Below are 14,058 nucleotides of genomic sequence, written 5' to 3' on the forward strand. Positions count from 1 at the left end.
AATAAACAGTGCTGAAAGATCCATGACCTGGTCTATGTAGCTAGGAGAAACCTCTAAATGCAATTGAAGTAGTGCTTCTCCTTGTTTGCTGCTTTCCTGAACTGAGCAAGGTCCAACTGGAAGAAGCCTTCTGGTTTTTGCTCAGAAGCATTAGTGGCCAAAGAGCACTGATGTGGTTCCTCACATCCCGCTCCCTTCTCAGTGCTCAATTTCTCCGGGTGGGCTGTAGGGGATTAGTGTGTTCTTGGAGTTACTCTTAGATGCCTTGAGCAGTAGCTTATGGACTAGGAGGGCTTTTTGTGTTGCTTTGTAGCAGAGGAGAGCTTTGCAGGCTTTTTTTGGCCTGAGCTGTAGGGAAGATCTGGTTCCCTGCACTCTGAGAGTTCACAAACCAGCCCAGGGTGGCTGCTATTGTGATGTCAGGGGCCGCATCCCAGCGTTGCCAAGGCAAAGTTGCTGTGCCCAGGCCCGGCAGGGCTCAGTGAGCAGAGCAGCTCTGTGGCACGCTGACTGCAGGCGGAACCTGCTGATCGCCGAGGTCTCTGCCAGCAGGACTCGCAGGATTTTTGGTTTTTCCCCGCAGGCGTTGTCTGGTGCAGACTTGGGCAGCGCTGCTCAGGCCATGGAGAGAGTGTGTGCTGCAGTTTGCACGGCTTTCTCCGTGGCCTATTCTGGGTACTTTTTCACCCAGCTGGCACGTAAGTGGACGGTTTTGTGCAGTGTGGCATATGGACACCAAAATGCCACCAAGAGGCCTTGAGTTGGGTAAAGCTGCTGTCAGCAGCTGCAGCTAAGAAGGGGGTGTCTCTAGCCAGAGGGGCCTGGGCAGCATTTGTAATGTAGCCTGCAGGGGCTCCCCTCCTCCCGTGCCATAGCCTGTGCCCATGGGGTCTGGAATCTCCTCCGTTTGCTGGCTCAAGCCAGACAACTTCCAAGATAGGAGGACTGGGAGAGCTTGGCAGGAGTCCTTGGAAAAGCTGTGCACTGCTCTCCAGCACTGAGGGAAAGTCCCTCAGTTCAAGTCTTCTTGTCTGCATTCCCTCATCCCAGCATGTGCCTGTGGAACTTGACACTTCCTGAGTGCTAAAAGAGCCATTCCTTCTGGGGTGAAATCACGGGATCAGCTTGGAAAAGGCCTCTGAGATGGACATTTCAGAGCAGTTCTTGTATGCTCCTGAACCCAGGAGCTGTTCCTGCGCTGTGTCACCACAGAACTGCCACCATGGCTAAAGGGGACTTGGGTGAAGCTTTGTTGGGGAAGGGTTTTCAGTAAGCTCATGGCAATTGCTGCATGCAATCCCTTCAGAAACCTGAAGTCCAGGGAAGAGAGGAGCTGTATCTCCTGCTGGGTGGGGTGGGGCAGAAGCTGGAATGCCTGTTGCAGAACCACTGGGACTTTCTCAGTCTCGAGTTTCTATGGGTTGAGAGGCCAAAGAGGACAAAGGGTAGACACGAGGCAGTAGTTTGTGCTGTTGCCTTGCTGTGTGACACAAGGGTTGCTGCTGGAGTGATGGAGTGAAAGCAGAATGCTCTGTCTTTGGTTGCTGACAATTTGGTGGGCTTGCCCAGCACAGGCAGTTTCCTTACAGCATCTGCTTCTTTTTCCCTTTTGTCTTGCAGGTCACATCACCCGTGCCTGGAGAGAATCCGCTCCTTGGGTGAGTGGGAAAGGAACCTTTGACGTTGGTAGCATTTGACAATTGTGGAGCAAGCTGTGAGTTGGGCTTGGTGCAGTCCAGTGCCAGCCTGGTTGGATGGATGAAAGAACAGTCCAGGCTCTTTGCAGCAGCAGCAGCAGCAGCAGCAGCAGCCGCAGCAGCAGCAGCAGCAGCAGCAGCAGAATCTGCAGGAGGAGTTGGATCCCAGGCTGTTTCTCCAGTTCCTTTTCAGAGCTTTTAAGCAGCTGAAAGTGAGGTTGCTTGGTCCTTGAAGCCATGATGGAATTTCTCCTGTACAAGAGAGTGCAGTCCCATCTAACTGTCCCATTTTCCTTGAGTTTGAACAATTAGAATGCCATTTCTCTGCAGATGATTTCTCCTTAGTGCATCTGGCTCCAGAGCTGAATAGAGAGGTTCCCTGTCCCTGACACTGCTGTCTATCTGCAGAGCCCAAAACAGACCTCTGAGCCTCCTCTGGATGCATGTCTTCCTGAAGAAGAGGCCAAATGGGAGGAAGATTCCCACCAAAGTGCACCTGCTGCCACTGCAGGGCCTGAGCATCCAGCATCAGTAAGTGGCAGCTCTGGCTAGTCCTGTGGCTGGAGCAAAGCAGAGCTGCAAGTTTCTGAGCAGACAGCACCTGTCCCACCTGGCTGAAGATGCTGAGGACTGGAATCTTTCCAGCTCTCCCAGAGCACTTCCCACAGCCTGTGAGGCCGGGAGAAGGGGTGTGGAACTTGGACGTTAAGGCATCACTTCCCTACTGTTCTGACAGGGGCTGGGAATTTTTCTCAGCAAGAGACAAGGGGTAGCAATAGGATGTCTTTGGATGCTCCTGGGGTACAAGTGAGGCCCTCTGTGCCCAGGGGCTGTGCAGGCTCCTTGTCCCCAGTGAAGAGAGCAGTGCAAAGGTGCAGTTCACAGCCTTGCAGGATATGAGGAGACACTGTCCCCAGAAGGGACCTGGCCCTCCGCACAGAACAGCCAAAGTCAGCAGCTAAAGGAACAGCTGAGATGCAGTGGGGCCTGTAGCTGAAGAGACGTGAGGCTCTGAATGACAGGTTCTTTCCTGACCCTCCTGCTGCTGTCTGTGCACAGAGCATAAGGGCAGCGCCAGCACCTGCTCCGGCTGCCTCTGCACCCGAGGAAGAGGCTGAAGAGGAGGAAGGTGCCAATGAACCTGCCCCTGCTGTCAGCCCACGGCCTGAGCAGCCAGCATCAGTAAGTGCCTGTTTGGGTTAGCAGTGTCTTTGGTGACATTTTGTCCCTCATGTAAAAGCAGGGTTTGGGTTCGGGGCCTTGAGCTGGAGAAGTGGGTTGCAAAAGCTGAGAGGTGAAGAGCCCTGGATGTGGCCAGCAGCATCTTCCTCAGGGCTTGCATTTGAAATGAGATCAGAGGGGCATCTCTGCCAGGCACATTTGTGACCCAAATTAATTTCTTGTCCCAGAGCTCCAGCTCCTCTGTCGTGGCACCTGCACGAGCTGCAGCTGAAGAAGCCTCCAGTGCCCAAGCTGGAAACTCAAGCAGGAGCAGCTCGTGCACCTGGAGCACGACTAGTTCCTCTGGCAGCAGGGAGCTGCTGGGAGAGAGGACAGAGGACAAGTGCCTGGCCATGCTGAGTACGTCCTTTGTGACCCTTGTGGGCCGCAGCAGTGCCTGGTGTGTGTGTGCGTGTGTCAGCAAGAGCTGTCCCAGCTCCTGTTCCTCCTCAGCTGAGTGCCAGCTCCTGAGGCCTCCCCACAGGAGCTGTTGCTGTGCTCTGAGGTGGGGAGGGATCTCTGGGCTGCTGCTCCTGCCTCGGAGGGCAGCTGGGCCTGGTTTGGCCTTGCCTGAGCTTCCCTCTAGGCAAAAGGCAGAGCAGAGATTGTTTCTGGCTGAGCAGGAGGCTGTGACCGAGCAAATGAGGAGGCCTCCAGGAGCTCCTGTGGGGCCCAGCTCCTGTGGGGCACGGCCAAGGTCATCTTCAGAGCTCAGCCTGTCCTAAAATCTGAGGGACCTCATTCCTAAGGCCCATCACAGTAGGGTAGAACATCAGCTGCTGCTCTTGAGCGGCAGAAGGGTCTTGTTTAGGCAAAGTCCTGCTTCAAGCTGGAGATCTTAGCTTTGCTGGAGGCACTTTGCAATATTCTTCCTGTTCTGGAAAGGGCAGCTGTTGATAAAGATGAATTCCACAACCCAAGATGCCTTGCATGTTTGCAAGGATTAAGTCTTTTGTTGAATGTCCCAGAGTGTTCATTGCCCGAACAGAAAGGTTGTGTTTGTCCTGCTGCCCTTAATGTCTGTAGGCAACAATCACTTCTCTTGCTTACACTTTTCTGATCCCTGTCTCCTCTGACTGTTTCTTGATGTGCTTAGATTTTAGTTTAGACTTCTAGTTTTGGACAGGCCATCTGTGCTGCAGGGCTGCTTGTCCTGCTGCTGTTGTTTTTTAGGTGGTGGTGGTGTGGTGGTGTTGTTGTTTCCTGAGGGAGTGAGTTGAAAGGGCGCAGTGTCCCAGAGAGTGGGGCTGCCTTTCTGATCTGCTGCAGGCTGGGATCTCTTTTGAAGGGAGCATCTTTCCTTGGGATTTTTACAGAGATGCTGGTGAGCGAGGGAGATCCTGAGGCTAAATACACAGAACTGGAAACAATTGGCAGAGGGTGAGTGCAGCCACAGTTCCTTCCATTTACTGTTTGTCCCTGGACTGTTTTCCTCTTGTACTGTGGATTCCTGCACTTGCAGGGACTAAAGGACTTCTTCTTTCTCTGCGGCCGTTTTGTTTCTAGGGGTTTTGGCACGGTGTGCATGGCAGTGGAGACTGCCACAGGAGAAGAGGTAAGCGTCAAGCAGCGCCACAGCTTCTGCAGAACTGTTTTAGGACAGCATTTGATCTGTCATGTCTGGAAGAGTTTGCTTTGTTGCTGTGAAAGGGAGAATGCCAGTGGAATGATCAAGCCCCCTAGAGGTTGTCCAGCAGTTTTGCTCCATGTTTTCTGGCAGAAATTGACTTTCTGCTTGCAAGAGGAGTGTGAATGAAAATGGGGATGATAAAGTAAAGCCATGGGGGAAGTCTGTGGGAACGGTGAGTGTTGTTAGAGCTTTGAGGTGGACAGCATAGACCATGTTTCTGCCAGGTTTCCAAGGCAAAGGCTATCTGGCTTTTTGTCCTGGCAGGTGCCCAAGCAAGCGGTCTGATGTCCAGCCACAAGGCAGCTTGGCCCAGCCCAGCTCTGTCACCCCATCATCACTGTCTCCGTGTTCCCCTGGTGGTTCTGTGCCACCAACTTTGGTTCATGTTTTCCATGTTGTTTTAGGTGGCCATAAAGAAAATTAGTCTCCTGGAAGAGAGCAACAGCGAGGTGTGCCTGAATGAAATCCAGATCATGCGTGGCAATAAGAATGCCAATCTTGTGACCTTTGTAGACAGGTGAGTGGTTCTGCTGTTCTGCCATGAAAGGTCATTCACATCCTGCAAGCCAGAAGTTCAACCACTCCTCTGGTGGCTGGCAGAGGATGGAGCTGTTAATTCCTGCTTCTGGGCTGATCTACAGCGTCCTGGGAGGAGATTGCATTGGGGCTGCATTCATCTTTGCTGGCATACCTAGTTTGAAGTGTGCTTTCAAAGACCGGCCTTGGCCCTTTCTTACTGAGCCAACAGCCTCAAAGTTCCTGTCCTCTCTCCACATGGTTTCATTTGTTTTGGCATTTGATTTTTTCCCACGGGTCTCCAGTGCTGACAAAGCGCTGTAGATTGTATTTCCCTTGGCCTGTTGCATTGGTGTGGATACCAAGCAGCCTTTAGACTGCACAGAGTTCAAGCCCTGTAGAGCATTGTGAATGACTATTCCTCCTGTCTTCCTCTGAGAGAGACACAGGAGCAAGAATCCATCAGGTCATGTAAGTGCACACCTTCATCTCCAGGCTGTTGTTTCCTCCTTTCAGCTACCTGGTGGATGAGGAACTCTGGCTGGTGATGGAATACATGGATGGAGGTTCTTTATACGATGTCATCAGGGAGACTCATATGGCAGAAGGAGAGATAGCAGCTGTCTCTCGGCAGGTAAGGGATGGCGCTTGTGCTTCCCATGGCCTGGTCGGGACGGCCCTTCCAAATGGGTGATAAGGAGAGGAGAGATTTCCCCTTCCAAGCTTCCTTTCTGCCTTTCTCTTATGCCTGGCAGTAGCAAGAGCAGATGAAGTGCCTGCCAATGTGCCTGCCCTTCTTCTAGTGTGTTTGTGTTTGCCTCTCTAAAGCCTTGCCGGGAGCCTGTGTGTGCTGCATTCCTTCCCCACAAGAGCAAAGTGGCTGGTGGCACCATGTTGAGCAAGTGGCAAAGACAAAGAGATCCTCACAGGACTCTCACAGAGCTCAGCCTCAAAGGAGAGCCTTGCACCCCAAGTGGTGCTTGCAAAAGCAGACACTGTTGTCTGGCTGCAGAGAGTACAGGCGCTGCAGCAGTGCACCTTGAGTCTGTGTTTGCAGGGCACTGGCCAGAGCAACAATTGCCCTTTCCCTTTCAAAAGCAAACAGCCACGCCCTTAGAAAAGCTCTGCTGTCCTCGTGTTGGAGCAGCCAGCTCTGCTGCCTTTGCCAGCAGCCTGGCCTGCCGTGGCTCACCAACCCCCAGGAAGTCAGTCTTGCAGGTGTGCCACTGCCCTGCTTGTGGGACGCAATCCACTCAGGCTCGTGTTTCTTTTTCCTCTCTCAGTGCCTGCAAGGCCTGGATTTCCTTCACTGCAAGCAAGTGATCCACCGAGACATCAAAAGCCACAACATTCTCCTGGGCTTGGACGGCTCTGTCAAGTTGGGTGGGTGTTGCTGGCCAGGCTCAGCCGTGGCGGGCTGCGGTGTGGGGCTGCCTTTGGGTGCTGCCGCTTCCCTGGTGCCTGTGGCAGTGCAGGCTGCCCTGCTGCGAGCGCAGAGCACAGCCACAAGGTGCAGGGAGCTGTAGCTGGGCAGAAGGGGTCAGCAGTGCCTTTGGCTTGTGTGTGTCCCTTCCCCAGCAAGGCAGCAGCAGTCTAATAGCTTCAGGGGACTAAAAGCCACTGCCTGAAGTCGGGGGCTTTTGCAAAGTGGCCAATTGCGTATTTCCTCAGCTGCAGGCCCGAGGAATGGCAGCATGCCCCTGGTACAGCTGGATTCCACACTGCCTTCTTAGACATTGATTCAGTGGGGAATTCTTTTCTTTGCTCTGCTTTTTCAAGCTGGCTTGATGTGAGTGTTTTTTCTCCTCAGCTGATTTTGGCCTTTCTGCTCAGCTCACCGCTGAGCAGAGCAAACGAAGATCAGCTGTTGGGACTACTCACTGGATGGCCCCAGAAATTTTCACAAAGAAGCCCTACGGCCCCAAAGTGGACATCTGGTCCTTTGGAATTGTGGGGATCGAGATGGTGGAAGGAGCACCTCCTTACCTGATGAACACCTCCCGCACGGTACGCTGCAACTACCCTCAGATGCTCCTGTCACTCTGACTAAATCTACTCCCATTCTGCTGCCTGGGAATCTTGCTAACACCTGACAATGATAGGTGCCAGGCTGCATAGTCTCTTATGCTTCTTGCCCAGATTATCCCCTTGGCATTTCATCATGAATAGCACAAGAAAATCACTATGCCTTTTCCTTGATGGAAGCTTTGCCTAAGAGAGCAGTGAGCAGCTTTACCTAAGGGAGCAGTGAGCTGCATTTTATGGGTGGAATCCTTGGAAATAGTAAAGTTAGATTAAAGTCTGTCTTCCACCTCGCCTGTAGAGCTGGTGTCAGTGCTGAGAGAAGCAAAGTGTGCTGCTGCTGATGGAGTTGCTCCTAATTCCATCAGCCAATGAAATCAGGGATCAAGGCAAGAGCCTTTGCATGTTGGACTGGCTCCGGCTGCCTCTGGCTTTGGGTTCTTTTAGTAGGGGTAGGAAAGGTATCTCCCTCCCTCTGGCAGGGAGTAAAGAGCCACTGGGGAGTGGAGCTTGTCCAGTGGGGTCTGTGTGAGCAGTTTGGGGTGTGGAGGAGACAGGTGGAGCGTGGCATTTCCTTCTTCTCCAGGTTCAGCAGCTGATAATCACCGGGGGCACCCCGAAGCTGCAGAAGCCCAGGCAACAGTCGGCTTGGCTGCGAGACTTTCTGCGCTGCTGCCTGGAGACGGACGAGGACAGGCGCTGGTCTGCCCAGGAACTTCTGCAGGTAAAAGGCAAAGCGGCTGCCGGGTGCGCCGGCCGCCCGCTGCCAGGGGCTCCTCGTCTGCTCAAGTCCAAGGCGGCAGATGGGCCCTGCTCCTGAGAATCTCCAGTCTGGGGGATTTTCAAAGGAAAACTGAGGAGAATCCTGGCCTGGCATGGGTTGGAAGGAGCCTTTCCAGGTCGCCTAGACCAAATCTCCTTCAGCTGAAGCCATCTGGGTTAATGGATTTGTGGGATTGGGAGCCATGTTTGGCTCATGTAGCATGGTCCTGGATGTGGAGACAGAGGTGCACAGAATGCCCTCCTTTGTGTATTTTTCTGCTTGCCAGAGAAAGCCAGTTTCAGCCTGTGAGGTCAGTAGATATTAATTTCTTCTTTTTCTCTTTGGGCAGCATCCTTTTGTAACCTCAGCCAAGCCGACCTCCAGCCTGACGCCTCTGATCATGGCAACGCAGCAGTTTATGGCCGACAGGAGATTCTAGCCCTGCAGAAGGCCATTGGTGTTTTTTGTAGTTTCTAGTTTCTAGCTGATAGCTCATAGTTTCTAGTTTGTTTAGATTGATAGTGTAAATAAATACGATTATACATAAAACCTTTACTGTGCTGGAAGTCTCCCTTTGTTCTCACGCTGTGCATACGCTCTAAATTTGCTTCTGAATGGTCAGGTGTTTCCTAAATGTGGGAAAAGCCATATATGGGGTTTGTGGCATGGTCTGGAAGTGGGCAAAGGTCTTCTGACCTTGGTGCCTCCAGGCCAAAACCTCTAGTGGAGAGACAGGCTGGCAGCAGTGACTAGAGGAGCAGAGTGGGACAAAATGGTGCAGAGGAGTGGTGGCAGTGCAGGGCATGCTGCTGTGGCTGTGGTTGTGTTGCAGCTCTTGGGAAAGGTTGGGAGTGTCTGTGCTGCTGTGGGCAGAGGGGGAGGGAGCCGGGCTTCTCCACAGGCTCGGGCACAGGTGAGTGTCCAGTGGGAAGGCAAGTTCTGCCACGGGAACTAAGGCCAACATGTGGGAGTGAAGACTTGTGCAGTTTGAATCTGCGTGAGCCACTGTGGAGGCCTGTGGGCCTGCTGGAGGACTTCTTGGGGCTATGCCCTGAAAGAATGTCCCCTAGACTTTAACCTTTCCCTTATCATGTCCCCTAGATTTTAGCCTTTAACGTTTCCCATGGACTCCGGTTTTTCATTTCAATGTACATTGTTACATTATTAGTGATATGTAGTGATCATATAGTGATTATTGAAAATCATTTACTGTGCGATGTTTGGTGGCAATTGGTGGTATATTTGATGGTCATTTCAGTTTAAATTTTAGTTGCACAATATTTCGCAGACTTTATTTCCCAGTTTTCGTTTTCACTGCCGCGTGTCCCTGAACCCACTATCCCTGAGAAAGACAGGACTGGAGATGCAACCTGCTCAAGAGCACAGGCCAGCCACCAGCCATCTGCCATCTGCCCTCCTTTTCCGTGCCCATGCCAGGATGGCACTGGCAATGCCTCCCCGGATTCTACCCTAACCCACCTTGTGACAGCCCTCAACCCTGCTCCCGCTTTCCTGTTGTATTAGCAGTCCCCGATTTTTGTTGTAATTCATGTTTCAGAGATTCCCGATACAGGCCACCCTCAGAAGCCAGTCACCCCAGTTCTTTAATTATTTATGCAGGAGAGTCGTCACCCTCCGGACAGCCGGAGGAGCGACTCTGGTGCCCCACAGGAGACCCGTGCCTGGCCACACGATAAGGTCCTCACAGGCTGGTCCTCCCTAAAGCCTTTTCTTTTGGCTTGTGTGTTTGGGGGAGGGCACCGGGGGAAGGTACCATAGCCAGTCCTTTTGATTTTCTCTTCTCTTTTGATTTATGGGTAAGTGAGGGGGAATGAATTGGCAGAGAGGTGCCTGGGACTCGGGCCCTTAGAAATGAGGAGAAATGAAAATTGTATTTACTTCTTGTTTAGTTATTCTTTGCAATATGAACCCACCTGTGTGAGTTCTCAAGTTTAGTTAAAGTCTATTAAGTATTGTGTTGTTTTTAGTTCAGACAAGGTTATTATTTTTACTATGATTGTTATACGTTTCGTTTTCAATACAACAAAAAGTGGGGAGTTGTGGGAGCTTGTCCTGGAGGGGATGGGCCATGAAGTGGCCACACATCAGACAATCAATGAGCAACAGGAAGCCTCGGGAGAAGAAAAGCCACAATGGATGACACCCAGAGAACTTCTGGTGAGCTTATCATAGAGAGTAAAGGACTCTGGGACCGACTGGGAGTGGGCATGCAGATCAACAGCCGTTGATTGGCCAGATGGTTTCTGGAACTTTCTAGAACACGCTGGTTCCAGGCCTTCCCCAGCACTGCTCAGCTGCAGCTCTGCAGCTCTTTGGCTTTGGACCAGCGTGTTTAACTGGCTTCTCAGGTTCTGGGGCTGGCTTCATCCCAGCATTCCATTCCTGCTCTGCCCTGAGGCTGGCTATTATTTCAGGCTCCAAGGCAATTGGCAACTGATTCAGCTCCTTTTCTAGCTGCTTGGCAACACAGAGCTCTCTGAGTCCAACCTCCATGCATATGGATACCAGGCATGGTCCTGTACTGGGATTTTCAAAGTTTCTTCTACCAAAATTCATGTTTTCTCCACCAGTAAATGTGGACAGTGCTAGTTTTTCTCAGCAGTCTCCGTCTCTCTTGAGGGCTGGACAAGCTTTCTATAGAAGCTTTTAGCAGGTCTGTCAGTAGAGAGCAGTTCACATCATTTTCTGCATGAGAGTCTATTACTTTTCTGCCAGAAGATAGCAGCCTTGACTGAAAATCTGTTTCTCCTTTATTATGTCATGAGCAGTTACTGCTGGATCAAATGCCCATGTCACCTCAAGAATATCCTGCTCATTGCGTCAGTTCAAATGTAAGGCCCCTAAAACGTTGCTCAGTGAGACACTTTAAAAGGACTTCAACTTGTTCACGAACTCTGATGTAGAAAAGCAGGAGAATTATGGACAAGATGTTCTCAAGAGGTCGGAACAACACAAAAATCTTCCCAGGCAACTTTTGAAAATCAGAGAACTTTGGCAAAACATTTAGAGCAGGATTCAATCAACATAAAGCATTCCATCAAGCATTAACTTAGCGTATTCAACTTAAAAAATTCCAAGCCTGTTAGATTTTAAGTTACTGAAAAGTCTGCGAGAATGAAATTGGAAGAACAAAGAGGAAGAGAGAATGAGAGAAAATATATAGAAAAGAACCAACACATCTGCCATTCCTGGTTCCAATGGTGTTCAGCTAATAGAATTCCAAGAGGAGGTAGGGCAAAGACATGTGGTTGCCACATAGCCTGAGTTAAAATCCATTTGGCTTTCCTGGGGCCTTCCCCCACATGGGGCTGCCACTCACGTGGCCATTTAGGAGCTGGGTTAGGGGCTCCAGACACAGGGGTGGAGCATTGCCTCCGCTGTGCCAGGGATCAGCGGCCACTGCTGGGCTGGGATACAGGCCTGGGAGTGTGGGGTGTGCAGAGCAGAGCATCACCTCTCCAGAGTGAGGCTTGATCTGCCCCTTTCCCCACATAAGCACCTGAAATGTTTGGAGCCAGCAATCTCTAGCCTCTCACAATAAGGTTTCTGGGCTCCTGTGCTTCTTGGCTCTCAAGACTCCAAAGACTTGTGGCTGGATATTAAGAAACCTGATCTTTTATTGCTTCCAAAAGAGGCAGCATGAGGGTTTCTTTTTCTTTCTAAGACCTTCCCTTCTTTCTATGTCCTCAGCCTGAGATAGTCCTTGTACTGCCTCTCCTCTCTCCCCTTCTCCACGACAATGGAGGGGGACAACGGAAAAACCAATCTATGAGAGGCCAGAAATGTAAACCAATCTATGAGAGGCCAGATATGCTAGAAATGTTGTAATGTAGCAACGAAAAAAACAAAAGCAGCACTATATAACAATAAAAATAAAATTGTACAAAAGAGGTAATGACGTAACCGACAAAGGTGAAGTGTCACATGGGGCCCCCGGAACAAGGAGAAGATGGTGAGGGCTTACAGAATGATTCTGATGGTAGATGGGCGCTGCTGGTGCTGCCTGGAGCAGCTGTGGGCCTGCAGTGGTAGTTTCCTGCTCCCTCTCTGCAGCACTGGTGGTGGCAGGGGCAATGGTGATGGGTGTCTCTCCCTGCAGAGCTCTGTTTGGCACTGCCGCTACCATCAGTCCGCCACGCTGGGCGTGCGCGTGGGAATTGGATTTGCCGCTCCACTGCCTCTTCCTACCACCCTGCTGGGCTCCACTGGGCTTGGCTGGACTCCCTTTTGGCTTGGCTGAACTCACTTAGTATCAGTGTCAGCAATCTGGGCTGCACTGTTCTGCTGAAGCAGAAAAACAGCCTCACCTGCCATCCTGGCCCTGATGGTTTCAGTTGTGTGTCAGAGCTGTCACTTCCGTGCCACCCATCTCAACTCCGTGGCCTAAAAAATACTGTGGAAGGACAAGACTGGGGGGGAAATGGTGGTGGTGCTTTGGTCCCAAGGCCTCTCTGCTAGAGGGAGCCAGACAGAAGGATCCCCCTTGCATTTGTGGTCATGGCATTTCCCTGCTGAAATCACACCCATGGCTGTGATGTAAAATGTTTGGAATAAACAGTGCTGAAAGATTCATGACCTGGTCTCTGTAGCTAGGAGAATCCTCTAAATGTAATTGAAGTAGTGCTTCTCCTTGTTTGCTGCTTTCAAGAGTGGAGAGTTTTGGATTGGTTTTGACTGAGGGCAGCAAGAGGGGTGATCCTTCAGTGAAAGGAGGTTTTGTGAAATTATTTCTGTTGATTTGGGATGTTGTGAAGGATGCAGAGAGTGGTCAAGATGGACGGGATACTAAGACTAATCCATTGCACTATCCCCAGTTCTCCCTAGCCCCCTTTCCCCACCGCACTCTCCTATCCCCGCTTCCCCTGCACCGGGTAGACGGGGGGAGCAGACCATCCACAGAAGACGCAGGGTTGCCACCTTCTCCCTGGCTACCCCAGGTCCCCTCAGTACCTTCGCTCTGACAGTGTTGTTCATACTGTCAGAGACACTGTCCCTAACCCTTCTCCTAATCCCTCTTACCCTGTTAATAGTCCTGGTTGCTCTCAAGGAGCCTCTATTCCACCAAGCCCTTTCCTTTTCCCACCAAACCCTTTCCTTAACCCCTCGGTAGAGGTACCACAAAATGGCTGCTGCCTGTTGACGCCAACTTTACCATCACAAGATGGCCGTCGCCACGTCGTGAGTACTTCTTCTCCCCAGAATCCCTTTTTACCCCCTCCCACACACACCCCAGACTCTCTTCTTCCTTTCCCTAACCCCTCCTCTTCCCTTGCAGCAATTAGTCAAACCCCTCCCAGGTGCTATTGCACCGCTCCACCCACTGCACCACCCCTTGAGGTTGCGTCACCTGTTCCCACCCCTTTTCCCACAATGCTGACACCACCACCCTCTTCCTACGTCACTCCTGCGCAAGGCTCCACCCACCAGGACCCTGCCCATCACCTTCCTGTTTCCCACACCCCACCTTACGGTTCCCACGGTGACGTGGGGGGTGGGAGTGCTGGGCCTGGAAAACAGAAAGTGGAAAACAACACCAATCCTCTGTTCCTGGCTCCAGTAACCTATAATGCAAGAGGGCAACACCCAAGATGGGAACCCCTCTTGTATGAGTTCATAAGGGAGCTCTGTAAAACCAAATGTGAATTTGGCCCTAAAAGTGAATTCTTTAGGAGCATTTTAAAGGCAACATTTAACTCTAATACCATGGTCCCTGCCGATTTAAAGCGTCTATTTAGTTGCCTGCTCCCTCTATCAGAATATAAAATGTGGGAAAGAACTTGGAAGAGATTAGCAGGGGACCTCCTTCTGGGTAATTTACAGAGCGCCGATTATGCCACTGACACAGAAGAAGAAGAAATCACCATAAACCACCTTGTTGGTGAGGGTGACTGGAGCCAGGCTCAGAAGCAGGCTGCAGGGATTCCTAGGGCTGTATTAGATCTTACAAAGGACACTGCAGAGCGGGCATTCCTTAGCATGCCCTCTAAGGAACCTGTTATATCATATATTGCTCTTAAGCAGGCTGTTGCAGAGCCGTTTATTGACTTTGTGGACCAGGTGAGAGCTGCTGTAGAAAAGAGAGTGGAAGGGCAGGAGCTACAAGATCAGCTCATACTCGAGATCGTCACCACCAATGCCAATGAAGATTATTGGTGGATCATCTTGGCACTCCCAGTGTCCCCTCCTCC

At 51.4% G+C, this 14,058-nt stretch overlaps 1 protein-coding gene across 1 annotated transcript; it reads left to right on the plus strand.

Annotated features, from left to right (window-relative positions):
- The first annotated feature begins 4,236 nt into the window (after window positions 1-4,236).
- On the plus strand, window positions 4,237-8,288 carry LOC140681799 (serine/threonine-protein kinase PAK 3-like). The gene is made up of 8 exons (XM_072922279.1): window positions 4,237-4,298; window positions 4,425-4,473; window positions 4,953-5,065; window positions 5,581-5,698; window positions 6,348-6,447; window positions 6,875-7,071; window positions 7,673-7,810; window positions 8,199-8,288. Exons 1-8 carry the CDS (start codon window positions 4,237-4,239, stop codon window positions 8,286-8,288), a joined length of 867 nt encoding a protein of 288 aa, XP_072778380.1.
- Window positions 8,289-14,058: the final 5,770 nt, after the last annotated feature.

The sequence above is a fragment of the Taeniopygia guttata genome, chromosome Z, assembly GCF_048771995.1.
Source record: "Taeniopygia guttata chromosome Z, bTaeGut7.mat, whole genome shotgun sequence".
NCBI classification, from domain to species: Eukaryota; Metazoa; Chordata; class Aves; order Passeriformes; family Estrildidae; genus Taeniopygia; species Taeniopygia guttata.